Raw genomic sequence first — 22241 nt, forward strand, 5'->3', positions numbered from 1 at the left:
GGAAGTAAAAGTATATACTCAACATGTTTTAAATGATTACTAATATTCCTTAGTGTCCTGATTATGATTTGTGCCAAAGAGTTTCTGGGCAAAGGCAGGACAGTTCTACAGGATACATATACCCAAGAGATCAGTGGGATCCAGAAATCATTGAGAGTCGAAGGAAAAAAAAGAAAGAAGCCCAAAAAGAAGGAAAAGGAGAAGAAGAAGGGGAAGAGGAGGAAGAGCAAGAAGAGGAAGAGGTAATATCCCAATACCATATCCTGTACTTTTAAACTTCATGACATGCCTGACCAGGTGGTGACACAATGAATAAAACATCCACCTAGGATGCTGAGGACCCAGGTTCAAAACCCTAAGGTTGCTGGAGTGAGCCTGGGCCCATCTGGCTTGAGGGTGGGCTTACCAACTTGAGTATGGGGTCGCTATCTTGAGCGTGAGATCATAGACATGACTCCATGGTCACTGGCTTGAACCCAAGGGTCGCTGGCTTGAATCCCAAGGTTGAGCCCAAGGTCACTGGCTTGAGGAAATGGTCACTGGCTCAGTTGGAGCCCCTGGCCAAGATACATATGAGAAAGCAATCAATGAACAACTAAAGTGCCACAACTACGAGTTGATGCTTCTCATCTCTTTCTCTTCCTGACTGTCTCTCTCTCTCTCTCTCTCTCTCTCTCAGTCTCACACACTCTCTTTCTCTCTCTCTCAGTCTCACACACTCTCTCTCTCAAAAATAAAATAAAATTCATGATAATTATATTAGATGATAGCAGAGATATTAGAAAATAGCAGCTACTATAGAAAATTACATTTAAAATTTTTTATTTAGTCTGGAGGAAATTAAAAAAAATGTTTCATGTTTTCAGGAACTATTAGATCAAACTCTGGAGGTCATCAAGTTTAACGTTCTTCTTAGTATGGAAGTCCCTCTACATCCTGTCAACTAATCTGCTGTATTTCATAGCAATAGGGAGTTATTGGTCACCTACTATGTATCAAGCATTGTGCAAGTTACAGTGAGGAGTTAGCACAATAAAGGACAAAGTATTTATATAATATGGGCAGCAAGGTAGCCAGGTATAATCCAATTCAGGTTAATATAACCCTGATTCCAAACTCTGACAAAGAAATCTATATCATGAAAAGAAATCTATAGTTCAATTTCACATGTAATGTGTTGCAACAATCCTAAAGTCAGTGCTTGTAAGCATAATGCAATAGGGCAGCAAAAGAATCTTCTACCATGACTTACTTAATGAGGAAAATTTGATACTAAGAAATCTGTTAACAGGTGATGGGCTAAATTTGGCCCACTGTGTTGGGGCAGGCTTCAGTTTGCCAATTCCTATTCTACTGAAATATACAGGTGATTTATAATATTAATTAATTTATTTATAATTTTATTCTTTCTCTAATTTATAATTGTAAATATTATTTCTATTAAGGCCTAGATGGACATACTGCACATTATCTGCCCAGTAGGAGAGATAACCTGCTAAGGCTACAGTTTTATTGCCCTGGAGAATAGTCAGCAGCCTTGTATCTAACATTGCAGCCTCATTTCAGTGATTATATCTACGCCAGCTTTGTCATACCCTGCTTCCCTCACTAATAGATTAAATGAATCGTGGACACTTGTTCTTTCTTTTAAGAGTAGATCTTGAAAGTTCTCCTTACAAGACAAAAAATATTTTAACTACGTTGGCAATGAATGTTAACGAGACTTACCATGGTGATCATTTTGCAATGTATACAAATATTAAATCATTATGTTGTACACCTGAAACTAATATAATGTTATATCTCAATTTCAAAACCTGTTATATAAGAAAGCCAATTTAAAAGCATAAAATAATTTTTCCTGTACAAATAAGACATTAGATAATAGCATCTATTCCAGGTTGTTGTTGTTGTTTTTTTTTTTAAAAAGAAAAACCTCATAGCAAGTAAGATTTTTTTTTTTAATGTGCTGTTTTAGCATAAATAAAACACACCATCTTAAATCAATAATGGTGAGATGCGGAGGTCACAAGTTAGTACAGGGGGCATGGGTATGTCAGTTTGTGATGTTGGCCAGGGATATCATCAGGAAGAGTGAGGACTGGGGTAAGCTAGGAATGCACTGTCTAATGTGTAGCCACCAGTCCCATGTGGCTATTTACATTTAAATTAGTTAAAATTATATAAAATTAGAAAGAATTCCTCAGTCACACTAGCTACACTTGAAGTGCTGACTGACCACACATAGCTGTCTCCCAAATGGGACAACACAGATACAGAACATTTCCAGTGCTGCAGAGTTCCTCTGGACAGCTGGAGAGTGCATGCGCTCCAGGGGACAGCTCCCTCTCGGCTCCAGCCCTGCTGACTACTGCCCTCAGGGAAAGTGGCCTGTTTTTACCAGGTAGTCCAGTTTCTCCTGAGAAACTGAAATCAGCATTTTAAAACAAAGTAATTGACAACTAATCTGAAAATTTTAAAACACTATGTAGGCTATGGAAAATCTTATATTAAAAAATATGTTAAAGTATAGAAGATAGGAAGGAAAAGGAGAAGAGGATGGGAAAAGAAAATAGAAAAAAAAATAGGAGGATAATTAAATGCTATGGAAAAAAAATAAATTATTCCTTCAAGCTGTTTTTGTTGTGATCACTATCTAATGCAGGGGTTGGGAACCTATGGCTCACGAGCCAGAAGTGGCTCTTTTGATGGCTGCATCTGGCTCACAGACAAATCTTTAATAAAAAGAATAGTAACATTAAAAATATAAAACATTCTCATGTATTACAATCCATTCATTTCCTACCGCTCATGTTCATGGTTGTGGGTGGCTGGAGCCAATCATAGCTGTCCTCTGGGACAACACCAAATTTTTATTGGATAATGCATAATGTACACGGGTTGTTGTATGGCTCTCATGGAATTACATTTTAAAATATGTGGCGTTCATGGCTCTCTCAGCCAAAAATGTTCCCGGCCCCTGGTCTAATGGCACAACCAGATCAGGGACAAACCTGCTGCCCAACTGGGTTGATAGTTTGAAAGGGTTCGCCTCATATACATATAAATGTGAATAATATTCCTGAACTTCTTTTTTTTGGGAGCAACCAAAAAGTCATGGTTTATTATATCTGAAGAAATTTCATAATTAACCCCTGAACTTCTATAATAGCTTTGTTAATATTCTCCTGGCTTCCACTTTCCTTGATCCTCCCCATCCCACTCCATTCTTTCCAGAAGCCAGAGCCATTTTTAAAAAATACGACCAACTCTCAGTGACTTTCTATTACCTGGAGATGAAAAGCCAAACACCCTCACATATCTTACATGGCCAAGGACCCAGCCTCTCTGATCTCATCCCCACTGTCTCTCCCAGCCTGCTCATGTATTCTAGCGGTATTGGCCTTCCAGCTAGTCTTCAACTGTGCTGTGCTCTATCTCACCTCCAGTCTCTGCACCCACTGCTTCCTCTTCCCTCTGCCTACCACCCTCTCCTCCAGACCTTCATGTGCTTGCTCCTTCCTGTCCCCTCTTACCCCAGAGATGACATCACTAGAGACCATCTAGAAATATGCCACATTCAATTTTAAATGTGCTAGGTAACCACTTATTTAAAAAGTAAAAAGAAACAGGCAGAAATAATTTTAGTAATATATTTGATTTAAGCTATATATCTAAAATATTATTTCAACATGGAGAAGGGTATATGGGGGATAAAAATGGTGATAAATGGAGACTTGACTTGGGGTGATCAACACACAATACAGTGTGCAGATGATGTATTAAAGAATTGTGGACCTGAAACCTGTATAATTTTGTTAACCAGTGTCACTCCAATAAATTCAATTTAAAAATGTAATCCACATAAAAATTCCAAGAGTGACACATTCTTTTTTTTTATGCTAGGTTTTTGATATGTGGTGTATAGTTTACATTTATAGCACATTCCAATGTGCACTTGCCACATTTCATGTGCTCAATTGGTTCATGTGGCTAACCCTTGACTCTGCTTTGTCTTCCTATAACTCTTAATCCCTGTCTGAAATTATGTTGTTTACTTTTTTATTATCTGCCTACCCCACTGAAAGTAAGCTCTATGCAGCAGGGACTATATCTCCCAAGCCTGTGGCAGTCCTCGGTATACAGTAGATTTTAATAATAAGTTGTGCAATGACTGAATGCACAAGCATCCTAGCAAATCCCTGTGCTGTAGAAAGCAGAACAACATCTTCTGGAAAAGATAGTGTATATTAAGTTACTTTGAAATGTATAATGTTTGGTCTAGTAATTTTACTTTTAAGAACTATTTTAAGAACTATTAGTAATATAATTATAGTAATATAATTATAGTGGTAATATAATTATTACTAATTAAATATTAGTAATAATATATTAAGATTTATCTACAAAACTATTTGGTGAAATGTTATTTCTAGGTATGAAAAATATGAAACATTCTTGTCCAACTATGATTAAATAATCATATATTTAAGGATATTAATTTCTTATTTGACCAATAAAATAGTATTAAAAGCATTTTAAATGTTATAAATTGGCTTATATAATAGATAATATGATTCAAATGTTGTAAAACATAGTTTGTGTACATTGATAAAAACTAGAATTAATAATTATATAATAAACATGATAATAATAATAGGATAATAAATATGATATTGAACACTTTTCAGACCTTGGACTGAGAATTTTTACATACACTATTCCCTCTGCCTTGAAATGTTCATTCTATAGAAATCTGTGTGGCTCTCCCTCATTTCCCTCTGGGTTCTACTCAAATGTTACTTCCTCCAAGAACCCTTCCATGACCACTTGATTAAAATAGCATTTTTTTCCATTGCTTTCCATCCCCTCTATCCTGCATTATCTTTCATCCTCATACTTACTGCCATCTAACCTGTTAGATACTTATTTATGCTTTGTTCCCCAACTAGAATGTGTGCTGTGATCCCCAGTGTCTTAATTGGTTTCAGTCACTGTAGTATCTCAAGCTCCTCGAAGTGCCTACACATAGCAAGCATCCAGTCTATCTTTACTGAGTGAGTCAATGAACAAACTAGAAGCTCAGTTATTCAGAGAAAATCTAATTTCTTTATTTTATCGCTAAAAATTTGATGTTCTTCCCCTACTCTTCCCTACTCATTGAAAAACACCAAGAAAGTAAGTATCAAAGTCAGTTTGAAGTTTTATTCCATCTGATAAAGGACCCTTGTTGTGTTTAATTTCTCTTAAATAAAAATCCTCAGGCTCTGATTTTCCCTTCTCCCTGCTTCTCAACCATTAACATAAAACTACTTTTAAATGTTTTTTCCCCATGTAGGTTATTATTGGTGAAATGCAGATGGTGGCTGAAACTCTTCAACATTTAGTTCAGAGGCCTGAGGATTATTTGGAAAATATTGAACACACCGTTAAACTTTACAAGGATATAAATTTTTATGCTTTAAAAGTAAGAACAAGATATATTGCTGAAAATGACAGTATTGATATTTGTGTTTTATCACTGTTAAACAGCTTTCTCATTTATTCACCCCCATATATCATCTGCCTGATTCTCCTCCTCTTGGTAGACTGCTATTAAGTTTCCATCCTGAAGGCTGTTTCACAGAACAATATTATTTTACTCTTACAAAGCATCAGCGTTGCTGAAAGTGATAAGTGAATGGCATTTGTCAAAAATCACTAGGGGAATTCATTTACAGTTGGAGATTAGAAAAGCTAGGTTAACAGGCTGTTTTATGAAATCACTTTTAATCTGTAATTGATGGGTTTATCAAAACAAATATATACTTAAGGTGCATTTTTTATTCTAAAAGGAATTGTTAGTTTATTTAAATTGAAATCTAAAGAAGAATTATCCCCAGATTGTTGTCTGTGGTTATCCCATTCAAAGTTGATTAATATGTAAACACAATAACCCATTACATAGTGTAGTAAGGAACTTTTAACTAAAATAATTAGCATTTAAAAAATATGATTACTAAAATTACAATTATGTGAAAAACCTGTTTTCGATGGCCAAAACTCCAGGGAAGACTGCCAAATTTCTGCTCAAAATTTATTCAACAAACATTTATTGAACTTGAATATTTGGCCAGACATCACGCTAAGCAATAGGACAAGAAAGACAAGTAAAAAACAGTCTTCAAGTTGCCTCTTCCCATCTAGTAGAGAAACTAAACTAATTTATTTTATGCTGTTTTATAATGTTTATATATATATATATATATATATATATATTTAAAGACAAATAAGTGGATCATTTTAATTCTTACCATCTACCCCCTAAAATCAGAACCAAATTTTTTTTTTCCTATGTATGACTTTTATTCCTCCTTTACTTCTCTTCTATCCCTGGCCTTTAAACATAACTTCTTAACAGTAATTTTACATGTCTATGTGTAACATTCTTCCTTCAACAAAAAATATCCTGATAGTCCTTAACTGGGTATGAAATAAAGCGTAATTAAAATCGGATTCAGAAAACTATATTCACAGGAGGAAAATAAGCAGAGATAGTCTTTTCAAGGTTAGGAACAAGGTCTTACACGCTATCCTGGCCGATACCCAGTGCAGGGTCCAAATTATGGTAAGTGGCCAATGCTTAAGAGATGTTCAGCTGAACAAGTGATGAGATCACACAGGAAAAAAAATGACAGCTTCAGTTTTATTACATATAAGACTTCTGGGAAAAAAAATTTTAAAACCTCACTCAAAAAATAAACTAGAAATATATCCACATCAATTTTGAGAAAGTCATAGAACTGACGTTTTAAAGTTGTAACTTCTCACCCTTCTGAGATACAGACCACAAATATGAGCAGAGAGTTCACAAAAATGAAAGACAAAAGAGTGACAGGCCTCCAGAAAATGTTCAGCCTCCCTGATTACAAAGAAATGCTAACTAAATAATCCATGGTCAAATTTTAAAAGATAAACAAGGAAGAAGACTTTCTAATGCTAGCAAGAATATGGTAAAGCAAACACTCATACCCTGCTGAAAGAAACAGAAATCAATATGGTCATTTTAAACAGCTTGAGCACAGAAAATAACTTACATTATATTACATATAAAGCAACTTAGCTTTCAAGATTTCTTCACAGTATATTATGATTCTGATCTTATATTCAGTTTTCCCAGTGAGCCTAGATTATAAGGTTTCTTTTCTGTTATCGGCAGGAAGTAATGGCAGAACACAGTGCCCAGTACTTCATTGAGCTGGATGGAAATAAGCGCCCAGAGGAGCTCTTCACGGTAAGTGTTTTCAGTAAGAATATTCACAGTTTGGAAATTCAAAAAGTTGTTGATTGGCTTGTCCATATTTTATCAGATATATATTGACATTTTTAATTATTTATTGTTTGAAAAGTTCATTTTGACACTTAAAAATTTGATGTTGTATTCATTCATTTGTTTATACTTAAATCAAAACTACACTTGAATCTAAAAATCTCTGTATGGCCCTGGCCGGTTGGCTCAGCGGTAGAGCGTCGGCCTGGCGTGCGGGGGACCCGAGTTCGATTTCCGGCCAGGGCACATAGGAGAAGCGCCCATTTGCTTCTCCACTCCTCCCCCTCTCCTTCCTTTCTGTCTCTCTCTTCCCCTCCCGCAGCCAAGGCTCCATTGGAGCAAAGATGGCCAGGGCGCTGGGGATGGCTCCTTGGCCTCTGCCCCAGGCGCTAGAGTGGCTCTGGTGGCGGTAGAGCGACGCCCCGGAGGGGCAGAGCGTCGCCCCATGGTGGGCGTGCCGGGTGGATCCCGGTCGGGCGCATGTGGGAGTCTGTCTGACTGTCTCTCCCCATTTCCAGCTTCAGAAAAATACAAAAAAAAAAAAAAAAGAAAACAAAATAAAAATCTCTGTATGACAAAAAAAATACCTTAAAGAAAAGTAAAAGCAAAGAGCAGCCAGTAAGCACATGGTAAGATACATGAGCCATTAGAGAAATGCCAAACAAAACCATAGTGAAATACCACTTCATATCCACTAAAATGGCTGGAATTAAACAATAACAAAAGAAAACAGGCACCAAGAAGTGCTGGCAAGGATGTAGAAAAATTGGAACCCTCACATATTGCTAGTGGGATTGTAAAATGGTGTGGCAGAAGGACAGAACCTAGTCTGAAAAATAATCAGAAATGATTTTCAAATTAAGAATCTAAGGCTGGGCAGTGGGCAGTGGGCAGGATGGATTTGACATTACTGAGAGAGAAAAACTGGGAGAAGTACATTTGAGGTGGGGTGGTGGTGATGGTAAATTGGGTCATGAGTTTTATCTTGCATATTTAAATATGAGGTGATTATTAAACATCTGTGAGATAATAGAAAATATGTATTGGTCTCTGCTTCTGCTTCCTGGCACAGAGCTCCCCAAACCTTTGTAATTTCCTGTGATAAGAAGCCGGGAGCATCTTTTGTTCTATTGAGGTGACTGAGTAGGCTCGTGGATGGCTCCTGGATGTTGGCCAGGCACCAGAAAAACCAGTTTATTAAAGGAAATGAGAGAGGATACAAATGAACAGCCAGATGAAGAGATACATAGGGTGAGGTCTGAGAGGGCCCCAACCTCAGGAGTGTCTGTCCCCATGGAGTTGGGGTGTGTCACTCTCTTGGTGTAACTGTGTGTGCCAACCTGGAAGCTCTCTAAACCCCATATTTCTGGGGTTTTATGGAGGCTTCCTTACATAGGCATGATTAATTATTAATTCTGTTTCTAGCCCTTCTTCCTTCTCTGGCATGAAAGATGGGCAGAGATCCCAAGCTGGTCTTTTCTTTTCCTCACATCCCACATTCAGTCCATCAAGCATGCACAGTGGGTTTCTCCTTCAAAATCTATCCAAAATTTAACCACTCTTTGCAACCTAAAACACACTTTCCTCAAGGTAGCGGCAGAAACTCCAACAAGACTGGTTGAGACTTGCCAAGCCTCTTAAGACCCCATTTGGCATTGATACCCTGGAAATTCTGCCCACATTCCACTGGCAAAAATAAGTTACATGAGAAGCTCAACACCAGTGGGATGGGGTATACTTTATGTAACATGAACTAGGAAATTAGCAAGGGAAGGGAAGGAATGGTAAATTGTAAACAAATAATACAATCTACCACAGATTACCATGTGCCATCAGGATTTTGTCCATCTCACCATCTCTCAGCCTCAGACTTTTGTCTCAAGGTCTTCCACAGAGTGTCTGTATTAGTTTCTTAAGGCTGCCATAGCAAAGTACCATAAACTAGGTGGTTTAAAATGACAAAAATGTATTCTCATAGTTCTGAAGGCTAGATGTCCAAAATCAACATGTTGACAGGATCATGCTCCCTCTAAAGACTCTAGGGGAAGATCCATCCTTGCCTCTTCTGGCTTCTGATAGCCCTTTGGCTTGGGTTAGCATAACCCAAGTATCTGCCTTCTGTCTTCACATGGCTGTCTTCCCTCTCCCTGAAGAGGTCCTATAGGGCTAGACCTCTAAGGACGTGAATATTTGAGAACCAGAGGGTAGACTGTTACGAGTTAAATTGTGTCCCCTACAAAAGATATGCTGAGGTCTTAACCTCCAATACCTGTAAATGTGACTTTACTTGAAAGTGGGATCTTTTCAGATGTAATCAAGTTAAGATGAGTTCATAGTGAATTACCATGGGCCCTATTGCAATGTGACTGGTGTCCTTATAAGAGAAGTGACTCAGATACACAGGAAGAGGATAGACAGCATGTGACAACAAAGGCAGGGATGGAAATGATGCATTTATAAGCCAAGGAACATCAAAGACTGCCAGCAAACAACCAGAAGCTGGGAAGAAGCAAGGAAGTATTCTACTTATGAGCTCATCACTTTTTCAGGATAACTGAGATGTTCAAATGCCAATACATTTAAAGATTTGTTCTTTAAATTTAGACGGTCATGGATCGACTTAAATTTCTGAACCTAAAAAGAGCAGCTGTTTTAACTAAACTTCAGAGTGCAGAGGAAGAAATGATTGATACAATGGACAATGTAAGTTATTTATAACTGTTTGAAAGTGAACCATTTTACTATATGTTATTACCTTAATTTATAATCTTTTCAAGGTTTAAAAGGAGTTTCAGGATGCCTTTAATAAAAATGGATTTGATTTCTGGAAAGAAGTGGTAATATTAGCACAATATTCTTATAGATTCCAAGCACAGCAAAACAAAAGGATTAAAACAAAGAAAAAGAATAAAGCAGAACAACCGACTATAGTAATAATGAGAAAGAAGAAAACAAGTTCACTTAAAAATTTTGCAGCATCAAAGAAAACAAAGACATAAAAACCCTGAACTCTATAAGCACTCGTTCATTCCTTCAATTGTTTAGCCAGTGTTTGGGAATAACTGCTGTGTTCCTGGCACTGATGTATTATGGATGTGATGGTGATCAAATAATAAATGCTAAGTGCTAAAGGGAACACAGGACTTTAAACAGAGATTTGATCTATTCTGGAAAGTTTAGTTTTACCTATATGAACAGAAATTTAAAAACAAACACAAGAATTATAAATAGATATTACAATTCAAAGAAAGAAATCATTGAGGAAATTATTGTTATCCTTTAATGTGTAATCACTAGACCTTAATGGATGAACATAGCTGGAACATGTGCTTGGCTTCAGTAACGGAAGCTGATGCTGAAGAGAAAGAAAAGTGGACTTAATATGCATGAGTTTGTGTCCTGAACCTCCTCTTTTAGGTCATCAATGAAAGAAAAATTTAAAGTACTCGTAAAACCTGGGGGAATTTCCCAGCTAGAAAGTTTGTCCTTATAAATTATTGCCAAAGGTTACAGTTCATAAGGTATATGACTAAGGATGCCTGCCCTCTTTTTCACAAAAGGGCAGAAGTTGTGACTGTGTACAATGGAGTCATTATTTCTATCCCTCAAACAGTATTTCCCCCTGGCAGACCAGACCACCTCCTAAAGGATCACCTGGGAAGCGTACTATAAATACAGATTTTTTAGTCCCACACCCAAGACTAACAGGCTGACTGAACCAGAATGTCTGGAGGTGGGACCTGGAAATGTATTTTTACAAGCTCCAGAGAAGATTTCTCTCCCTACCTAAGTTTAAGAACCCCTACTTTAAAGTTTGGGGCACTGAAGCACCCTGGCTTGTCACAGTTGATAAATCTTGAAGTTCCTGTGTGCTTTGAATAACTATAGATAGATGCCCTTCATTTAAAGGCAGAGGAGTTTAAGAAAATCAATATAAAAAAGTTGAATGTAAGGGACTTAAATCTCCAAAGATTTATAAATGGCTAATAAACATGAAAAGAATCTCAACATCACTAGTAATTAGGGAAATGCAAATCAAAACTACAAGATTACCACCAATAAGTTTAAAAAGAAATAGGTATGTATTTTTGAGGACAGTGCAGCCACTTTGTAAAACAATTTGGTATTTTCTTAAAATGTTAACCACAGACTTATCATTAGATCCAGAAATTTCACTCCTAGGTATATATATACCCAAAGGAATTGACAGCAAGGACTCAAACAGATATTTGTGCACCAATATTCACAGCAAATACCCATGAGGTGGAAACAACCCAAGTGTTCATCGTGGAAAAATGGATAAACAAAGCGTGATATGTACATACAGTGGCATATTATTTGGCCTTCAAAGGAAATTAAATTCTGGTACATGCTAAATCATGGATGAACCTTGAAAACATTCTGCTAAATGAAACAAGCCAGAAACAAAAGACAGATACTGTATAATCACACTTAAGTGAGATATCTAGAATAGGCAAGTTCATAGGGTAGAGAGTAGAACAGAGATTACCACGGGCTGAGAGAAGAAGGGGAAGGGAAATTGCTGTTTAATAGGTGCAGTTTCTGTTTGGGTTAATGAAAAAGTTCTGGAAATGGATAGTGATGATTGTAGCACCACATTTTGAATGTACTTAATGCCAATGCATTGTACACTTGATGTAGTTAAAATAGTAATTTTTTTTCTTTTTTACAGAGACAGAGAGAGAGTCAGAGAGAGGGATAGATAGGGACAGACAGACAGGAACAGAGAGAGATGAAAAGCATTGTAAAGCCAGTAGCCAGGGCCACCATCACAGCTGCCTGGCCCTTGCAGGTTCCCATTGGATTTGGACAGTTGGTAAAGAAACAATGGAGCCAAAAACTGATGGGCCATCATCTTTAATCCTAGCTTGCACCCGGCGGGCAAGTAAAAACACACACTGGGCTCCAAAACTCACTCACATTCAGTGCTCACAAAGCTACTGACTTATTCGAGTTTTCTAGAATCAAAGGTTTCTAGCTCACCAGACTTTATTCACCTCTGTTCCCCATCTCCTTCCTTCTCTCTGCACAAACTCTACACAAACTGGGCTTCTCACTCAGCACTCCACCATCTTGGCTGCTTCTCCTGGCCTCCTCCATGTGGCCTTTCTCTGCTCTTCTCTCTGCTCTCTCCTGTCTAATGCTAATCTCAGGAACCAAGAGAGCAAGCTCCCATTCTGCCCTCACTTTATAGTGTAGATTCATAACCTTTAGTCCAATATATAAAATAGGGGAAGTCTCTAATACAAAGTCACTTCTCTGAGGCATGATGGGATTGCACCACCCCACATCAAAAAGGGTGGGAAAGGCTTAATCCTAAAACCAAGCCCCAGGCTACAAGGATCCTGCCTGCCCACAACCCACCCCTAACACACATTAATATCACCTGGGCGACTGCCTCCACGTGGGCAGCGCTATCTTTAACAAAGTGAGCATAATATATTTTATCTGCCCAACAAGCATCAATCATTAGTTTTTCATTGCAACACCTTAGTTGTTCATTGATTGCTTTCTCATATGTGCCTTGACCGTGGGGCTACAGCAGATTGAGTAACCCCTTACTCGAGCCAGCAACCTTGGGTCCGAGCTGATGAGCTTTGCTCAAACCAGATGAGCCCGTGCTCAAGCTGACAACCTTGGGATCTCAAACCTGGGTCCTCCACATCCCAGTCCAATGCTCTGTCCACTGCACCACCACCTGGTCAGGCTCAAATAGCACAGTTAAAAAATTTTTTCAAATAAAAACTTTGCCAATTCTACTATGCAGCCAGGGATGAGAACCACAGTAAAAAGGGGTGAGAGGCACACAGACCTTCATGTGAATTCAAACCCCTGTAGGAGAGTGTGAGAGCGCTACCAGTTGATGAACTGTTGGAGAGGAGACAGGGGTGTGGGTGGGTATAGATGGGTGTGAGAGTTTGTGGTGAGAAGAAGGACATGTCAGGCTGACATCAGCACAGTAGACAGTGACAGCATTGGTTTACAAAACAGACAGATCTTGATTTGACTTCCAAATCTACAGCCTACCAGATTTGTGACTTTGCTTAACTTTACCCTTTGCTCATTGTTTTAAAAAGGGATAATATCCCATACCACATAGTGTTATTAGAAGGATTATATGAAATGATGTTTGTGAAGTGCCTGAAACCAATGGCAAAATTCAAAATATCTAACACCTGTGTTGAAGAGGCAAGGGTGGCTTCATGGGCTAGAGACCTGTGCAGTCACACAGAACCTCATGCTTAGAAGGGCCCCACAATTAGTTTAATGCTCTGATGTCACAGTCTTGAAATTCTTAATAACTTTAGAACAAGAACTTCACATTTTTATTTTTTACCGGGCCCAGTAAATTAGCTGATGCTGTGCAGGAAGTTCACGCATTCACAACAGAGCTGGCGGCGGAGCTGAAGAGGCTCTGCTGTGCCAGGCGTTACGGAGGGAGCTGCTGCGTCACAGAAGGAGCCAGAGAAGGGATTGAGTGTAGTGGCTGTAACTGCCGATTTCCTTGTGCCTCCTGCTCCCCGTGGCTATGTCTGGGGTCCCTCTTACAAGACCCTCTGGTTTAGTCTCTCCAGACAGTACAGTAAGCCTCTAGTCTTCTGACCGGAGGAAAGGTGGTAGGGGCTGAGGGAAAAGGCTGTTGGCTGACCAAATGAAATGGAGAGTGGCTTTGGCCACTGGCACCTCCTTTTAAAGGTTTCCAGCCAACTCTCCTGTCTTCTGCTCTCCATTCCTCGCCTTCAGAGGCTCTGCACACCCCGCCTAGTGTCAACAGGTCCTGAGCCCCTCACAAGTCCACTCAATCCTTGCTGTCCCCAGCCCACCCCACACCCATCTCTGCCACCACACTGAGCCTTTACCTTCCTCTGGGCCAAGTCAGCTACCACTCAGCCACCTGCTTTCTAGCTACAAAAATGTGTAGCCATCAAGGGTCAGCTGTCAGTTCCTCTGCTGTCTTGTCCCAGCCATGTCCTTGTGACTTTATTCCTCTTTTAATTCCTCTAGTGTAATTTTCATGAAGTTCTAGGAAAGCAGCAAACACAAATGCTTGTGTTATCTGCCTTGCTTAACCAGAGGCAGTTCTAATCATGTTTTAAGACTGCGACATCCAACTCTTTTGAAAGCTCATCTTCTCCTCGTCCCTCAGCAACCTGTAGGCATGTGGCTTCAGGGACTGGAAGTTGAGAGAGAAATATGGTCTGCTATTACAATAAAACATTTTTCTCAAGTTGGGATGGGAAATAAAGATGATAAAGAAAGAAGGGCTGCCTCCTGACTTGACTGGGTACGTGTCAGTCCCTCGCTCACTGTCTGTGGACTCTGTGGAGAAGGGGACAGCCCCACCAACAAGGTTCTCAGTCATGCAGTTCCCCTGAGCATTGACTTTATACTGAGCTACATCTCCCAGGCTTCAGCTGGGGACATTGATGCAGCATCTGTGCACTATGCATGCCTCTTTGCTCTGTGATGCTGCAGTGGTCCAGGCAAGACCGGAGCTCCCATTCACATCTGTCCTCCACGGTCGACTCTGGAGCCAGCGCTACTGTGAGATCTGTATCTGAAGGTGGGAGGGAGCCAGCATGGGCCCTGTCACCCTGGCAGTTTCCCACCATGCCATCTCTCTGCACTCTTGTCCCCTGTTAATGGAGCACAAGGACAGTGAACCTTTCCACAATCTGCAATCTGTAGAGAAGTGGTTGTTAATTTCTCTGCAGACCACCAACAGAAAGAACTGCTAAGGGCAACTTTACATTCTAAGAAGAAGGAAAGAGCTAAGCAAATGCAAAAATAATCTATATATAACATCTTATTATTTAAAAACAGGTAAATTTACTAAGAATTTGGTATATTTTCAAACCTTTTCAATAAGAATTTTTTAGTACCTGTTTTCTGAAACAGATAATAGAAAACATTCTATCTACCTTATGTTCATTCTACCTGATAATAGAAAATGCTCAGTAAAATTTAAACAAGGCCTTATAATAAATGGGAACTATATAACTATTAAATTTTAGACAAGTGCAGAATGGTTGCAATTAATAAAAAAAAAGACAAAATTAGCTTTCTAAATTATTTTTTAAATAGTTAAAGCACTATCAAACAAGAAATGAAATAATACTATTATTTCAGCAATACTTATGCCCATGTATTAAATGCAGTGTATGTTTTTAATAGGATGAGCTGTTTCATACTCTTGCATCTTATAAACTTATTGCACCAAGATATAGATGGCAAAGGAGCAGATGGGGACAAGCCTGTCCTGTGTCTTTAAAGGAAGGTAACATTTATCAAGGATTGCCAGAATTTTCTGTAAGGTAAGTAAAATTTTTCAGAACTTAATTTCAAGTCTTCCCGATATCTCTTTTCAGTTGTTTATGATTATGGCATATTTTAAGTTTTCTAGGTAAAATGTACTGTCTGTCATCAGAAGAAACATTTAAAACATTTTTATTGAACCCACGGTCCTATCTTCTTCCACCTATGCCAGCACCACCATTTAAAGTGTTCATATTTGGACCTCAGTCTTCAGGGAAAACAACACTTAGCAATTTGCTTGCACAACATTATAATGGAGAGGTAACTGACATTTCTTTAGCTAGCTTTCTAAATATTTATACTTGATTATAATCATTAGAATTTTAGAATTTGTAGGTTTTGTACTCAGTTTTCTTAATTTTACATTGTCCATTGGGTAATTGTTCTTCTGGGCTTGAAGTGGAGAAGACATCCCCTTGCTGTTTATTGTAGTTTCCAGACCATAGCCCCTCCCTGCTTCCCAGAAGCCCCCAGATTTTACTGTTTTGTCATGCAGATGATACTACCCATTCCCTCCCTTAGTTCTGCTTGTCTACTGTTTTCTGGGTTACACCCTCCTGGCTCACTGTGGAGAAAGTATATGGAGACGAGTTCTCCACAACACATTCACTCCTGTCATAATTCTTGGTGATTTCAGTAGCTACAAAGATGACTCTCCCAACTCCATGGCCTGTCAATTCTTTGACCTCTCTCCTCAGTGATCTTGTTCCCCACACTTGGTAAGTGAAATTATTTTTAGCTTGGACAAGAGAGATAGCAGTAAAAGGTGGTAAGAAGCGAGAAGATTTGAGATATAATTTGAAGACAGAGCCAAAGTATGTGATGAGGGATTATATGAAAGTCAGAATGGCTAGAGCAGGCATCCCCAAACTACGGCCCACGGGCCGCATGTGGTCCCCTGAGGCCATTTATCTGGGCCCCTGCCGCACTTCTGGAAGGGGCACCTCTTTCATTGGTGGTCAGTGAGAGGAGCACTGTATATGGTGGCCCTCCAATGGTCTGAGGGACAGTGAACTGGCCCCCTGTGTAAAAAGTGTGGGGACCCCTGGAGAGCATAGGGTGTAAAAAGAGGAATGGATCAAGATGAAGGAGGTTGAAGATGTAGTCAGAGCAATGCAGGCCCTGAGAAGGAGTCTGAACTTACTCTAGGTCCTGTTGAGTTCTTTTAAACACAGGGGTGGGGGGGCTGAAAGATGGCGACAGAGTAGGCAGATGTACCAACTTCCACCTCCCAGAACCAAAGTGGATTACAACTTAATTTTAAGAACAATCATCTGAAAAAACCAACTTTGGACTAAACTAAGAGGACTCTTCAACCAAGGAACACTGAAGAAGCCACACTAAGACTGGTAGGAAAAGCAGAAACACAAAGAGGGCTGCACAGCTCCCGGGAGTGAACGGCAGCCCAGCAGGACTCATGTGGAGGGAAGTGAGCTTAGCGGAGAGGGGAGGATCCTGGGCCCTGGGAACAAAGCCCCAGCCTGCATCCCCAGAGCCTAGAAGAAGCGTATGGATAGTGTTTAGCTGTGAAACAATTCAGGATACTGTTTGTGAGAAAGAGACAGATTTCTAAGACCCAGGATTCAAGGAACCCTGCAGGAAACCTCTTTCACAACCACTAACCCAGGACTCTGTGAGACAGGGAAAGTTGAGAGGACTGGAGTAGCAGGAAAAGAGTGTAATCTAGGAGGCATAGGGAGAGAAATACTTTGAGGGACAGCCACCCCAACCCCTGGGCTGAGTCATCCCCCCAAATCAAAAGGGAATATTTCCCCCTGGAAAAAGCAATACCAGCAAAGGGAAGAAGGACACCAGCCAAAAAAGCTCTCTCATGGCACTCAGAGCAGAGTTGCTTAAGAGGGAGTCTTCAGTAATACAGTATTGAGTGCTGAGGTCTGAGCAGCAGCGCCCCCACCCACACTGCTGAGGGCTTGCCAGAGAGCTGGTGGCAGTGGGATGCAGAAGCATGGTCCCGCCGGCGAGGGCAGAAGGGACGCATGAAAGCGGTCCAACCCTGCTGAGGGTAGGGTGAGCAAGAGCAGTCCTGCCTGCAATCCTGCACACAGGGGTAAGGCAAAAGCCAGGGAACTTCAGAGAACCATGGCTGAGCACAGGCATGCAGCCCTGCCTGGCCCGTGGGTCTGAGGCTTGTGGCCAGCACAGGAGCACAGCTCCACTCTCCGGGGCAAGGCAGAAGTCGAGGAACAGGTAGAGACCTGCAGCTGAGCATAGTTGCGCAGCCCCGCTTCCAGTGGTGAGGCTTGTGGCACCGGTGTGGTGCACAGCCCCACCTTTGGGGGCAGGGTAAAGGCCAAGGCCACCCTTCCCATGGAGGAGAGGTGGAAACCACAGTGATTGCCTCAGTAGGTCAGCCCTGGCAATGCCCATACCCGAAGGCCCAAGGCAGCGGCAGAGGGGTTGGTGGGCCTTCAGACAGACCACACCTAGGGAACACAGAAGCCACACCCAGTGGACTCAAGTGGCCACACCCTTTTTATACACAGACAAAATGAAAAGGCAGAAAAATGCAACCCAAATCAATCAAGAGAAATCCCCAGTAAAGGACTAAAATGAGTCAAATATAACCAAATTACCAGATGCAGAGTTTAAAATAATGACTGTTAGGATGCTCAAAGATCTTAGAATAACAATAGATGGACATAACAAACAGCTAAATAAAGAGATAGCAAGTATAAAAAAGGACATTGAAATATTAAAAAAGAATCAGTCAGAAACAACAAATACAACATCAGAAATGAAGACCACAATGGAAGGAATTAAAAACAGGATTGATGAAGCTGAGGACCGAATAAGTGAGTTAGAGGACAAAATAAACAAAGGCATGGAAGCAGAGCAGCAAAAAGAAAAGAGACTCAAAAAGTCTGAGGATGCCTGACCTGTGGTGGCACAGTGCATAAAAGCATCAACCTGGAATGCTGAGGTCGCTGGTTCAAAACCCAGGCTTGCCTCATCAAGGCACATATGGGAGTTGATGCTTTCTGCTCCCCCCTTCTTTCTGTGTGTGTATCCTCTCTCTAAAAAATGAATAAATAAAATCTAAAAAAAATATGGAGAATAATAAAGGACAAATGCAAAAAAGTCTGAGGAAACTCTAAGAGAGCTCTGTGACAACATGAAGAAAAATAACATCTGCATCATAGGGGTTCCTGAAGAAGAAGAGAAAGAACAAGGGATAGAGACTTTGTTCAAGCATATCATAGCTGAAAACTTTCCTCAATTAAGGCAGGAAAACATCTCACATGTTCAGGAAGCACAGAGAACTCCATTAAGGAGAAACCCAAAGAAATCAACACCAAGTCACATCATAATTAAAATACCAAAGCTAAGTGATAAAGAGAAAATATTAAAAGCTGCTAGAGAAAAAAAGACTATCACCTACAAAGGAGCCCCCATAAGGATGACTTCTGACTTCTCGACAGAAACACTTGAGGCCAGAAGGGAAAGGCAAGAAATATTCAAAGTAATGCAGAACAAGAACCTATAACCAAGAGTACTTTATCCAGTCAGAGTAATGGCATGGTAGGAAGCAATACCGATAAATCTCCCCCAAAACTCAACAAGATCTTCAACCAGAAACAGAAAAACCTATCCTTGGAACCTCCAGATGTTTCGCAATACACCCGAAGGTATGGTCGAGTGAAAAATTGGCTAAATATATAATCAAACCCCGAAGGAAATAGGGAGTAAGAAATGCTCCATCTTCCTCACTAACCTAAACAGGGCTGCTTTCACTGGGAACTGAGAATATAGAAACTAAGGCAGGGAAAGGGGGTGAATAGATCCAGGCTGCGGCACAAACGGCTGAACCAGGCTGTGGCATGGAGATCCAAGCTGAGGAAAAACTGTGCCTATGGCAACCCAGTCAATACAAGCAACACTCGCACCAAACCCAGACAAAGAAAGACAAGTGGGGCAGACATTTTCCCCGATCTCCTGGTCGGCGCGCGCAAATAGTGGGCGAGAGATTCCTTCGAGTGCCTCAGCAGTGGGAACTCGTGTTACCCCACAGAGAGGCAGAGTCAGGGGCCTTTGTGTGGGCCGAAAGCAAAATCTCTGGGCCGCCCCAGCACCCTGAAAAAGCCGCGCACAAGGAGGGAGTGAGAGCCAATTCCAACGCTGGAACTTTTCTGTGCGGGCGGGGGTTTCACTCAGAGGGTGAAGCAGCTGGCCTGATCTCCTGGTTGGCACGCACGGAGAGTGGGCAAGAGATTCCTCCGAGCGCCTCAGCAGTGGGTGCCCGTGTTATCCCACAGAGGGGCAGAGTCAGGGGCCTTTGTGTAGGCTGAAAGCGGAATCTCGGGCTGCCCCAACGCCCTGAAAAAGCCATGCACAGGGAGGGAGCGAGAGCCAATTCCAACGCTGGAACTTTTCCGTGCGGGCGGGGGTTTCACTCAGAGGGTGAGACTGCCGGCCTGATATCCTGGTCTGTGCACGCAGATAGTGAGCAAGAGATTCCTCCGAGTGCCTCGGCAGTGGGTGCTTGTGTTATCCCACAGAGGGGCAGAGTCAGGGGCCTTTGTGTGGGATCTCCAGGCCACCCCAGAGCCCTGAAAAAGCTGCGCACAGGGAGGGAACGAGAGCCAATTCCAATGCTGGAACTTGTCCGTGTGGACGGGGGTTTCACTCAGAGTGTGAGACTGCCAGCCTGATATCCTGGTCTGCGCACAGATAGTGAGCGAGAGTTTCCTCCAAGCGCTCCCGGAGTGGGTGCCCGCCTGTGTTACTGGACAGAGTAGCAGAGCCAGAGGTCTTTGAGTGGGTGGAAGCCCCGCCTGATTATGCTAGCAGCTCTGACTGACTGAGCCTTACCCAGAGTCTTGTGCTGAGTGGGAATAGAGTGGGGAGTTGCCAGCTCTTTGAGCCTCTTACTATCCAGGCAGAGGCAGCAGCAACCCCATAGCTGGATTATCAGGCTACTAATTGAGGAAGGAAAGACTAGGAGAGAGGCTCCAGGAACACGGACTCTCTCACTGTCGGAACCTATAAATGCTAATGAGCCTTGACTGCCAACGAGACTGAAGCACAATACATGACATCACCATGGAGACTTATCAATTGCAAACCTCTACCTGAGCATGCCAAAGGGACAGAATCTCGGGTACAGAGTCAACTACCAGGAAGAGGGAGAGAAAAGAAAAAGCAAGAAGATAACCTCTCAAAATCAAGAATAATCCGCAGACTTTATAACCTATCCCATTTTATTATATTTGTTCGTTTGTTTCTCTTATCTTCATTCTTGATTTTTTTTTCCTCCTCCAATTTGGTCGTTTAACTCTCTGCTGGTCTTACTCTCTCCTCTCCTTGAACTACACTACCCATAAGTGTTACATCTCCCATTATCTTTTCTTTCCTCTTCCTTTCTCTCTATGAGGGTTGCACTCCAAAACCCTTAATTCTCTCTCTCTCTCTCTCTCTCTCTCTCCTCTTTTTTCTTTTTTCTTCTTTTAGTGGTTCTCTCTTTTTTTCTCCCTCTATATTAGTTTCTTCCTTTCTCCTTTATGTCTCCTCTCATTCAAACCTCAATAACGAACAAATTATCTTATCTGGTACTCAAACTTATGTTTGTAGCATTTTGGGAGGTTTTTACTTCACCTTTTTAACTCACTAGCAGTGCTCCCATCCCTGTCTCTCCATTTTATCTAGTTCTTGTTTCCACTAAATACAATAGTAATTTTTTAATTTGTCCCCCCATTTTCCTGTTTCCCTCTTATTCCTCTCATCATAACTCTTAGTCAACCAACACCTAAAAGCAAATCATTGTATTCTTGACCCAAATTTTTTCCTTATTTGCTTTTTGTGGGTCCATACCACACTTTTTTTTTCTTTTTTTTTTTTTTTTTTTTTTTTTTTTGCCCCTTTATTACTTCTCCCCAATTAAGGCCCTCCATTTCAGGCATTGTTTGTTCTATTTAATACAATATAATTCACAGTTCACCACAAGATTTTCTCAGAAAAAAAGAGGGGAGAGGAGAGGAGAGGAAAAAAGGAGGGGGGAAAATAATTTCCTTTTTTAAATTTTTTATTTTATTTTATTTTTCTTTAATTATTATTTTTTTTTTAAAAAAAACTTTTCGATTTTTTATTTTTATTTCTTTAACTTTTTATTCTTTTTAAATATCATTAACACTATCAACAAAACCACCCTCAGATGCCATTAAGGAAGAGAAAATCAAATATCATGGATACAAAAGAAAGAGAGGTAACACAGATAGATGAGGAAAAATCTATGGAGAAAAAATTTAATATATTGGAAATCTTGGAGTTAACAGAGAATTTAAAATAGAAATCCTAAAAATACTCAGAGATATACAAGAAAACACAGAAAGGCAATTTAGGGAGCTCAGAAAACAACTCAGTGAACACAAAGAATATATTTCCAAGGAAATTGAAACTATAAAAACAAATCAAACAGAGATGAAAAACTCAATTCACGAGCTGAAAAACAAGGTAACAAGCTTAGCTAATAGAACAGGCCAGATAGAAGGTAGGATTAGTGAAATAGAAGACAAGCAACTTGAGGCACAACAGAGAGAAGAAGAAAGAGACTCAAAAATTTTAAAAATGAGATAGCCCT

General features: G+C 40.5%; 1 protein-coding gene across 3 annotated transcripts in view; it reads left to right on the top strand.

Moving 5' to 3' along the window:
- AK9 (adenylate kinase 9) overlaps positions 1-22241 on the top strand; it is a 176700-nt gene that overhangs the window by 18637 nt on the left and 135822 nt on the right. For all 3 annotated transcript variants that reach the window (XM_066373487.1, XM_066373484.1, XM_066373485.1), the window contains exons 7-12: positions 54-242; positions 5339-5467; positions 7199-7273; positions 9914-10012; positions 15506-15645; positions 15727-15907. In XM_066373487.1, the coding sequence (XP_066229584.1) occupies positions 54-242; positions 5339-5467; positions 7199-7273; positions 9914-10012; positions 15506-15645; positions 15727-15907 (813 nt within the window). The remainder of the gene's footprint in view (positions 1-53; positions 243-5338; positions 5468-7198; positions 7274-9913; positions 10013-15505; positions 15646-15726; positions 15908-22241) is intronic.

This window comes from Saccopteryx leptura, chromosome 3, assembly GCF_036850995.1.
Source record: "Saccopteryx leptura isolate mSacLep1 chromosome 3, mSacLep1_pri_phased_curated, whole genome shotgun sequence".
Taxonomy (NCBI): Eukaryota; Metazoa; Chordata; class Mammalia; order Chiroptera; family Emballonuridae; genus Saccopteryx; species Saccopteryx leptura.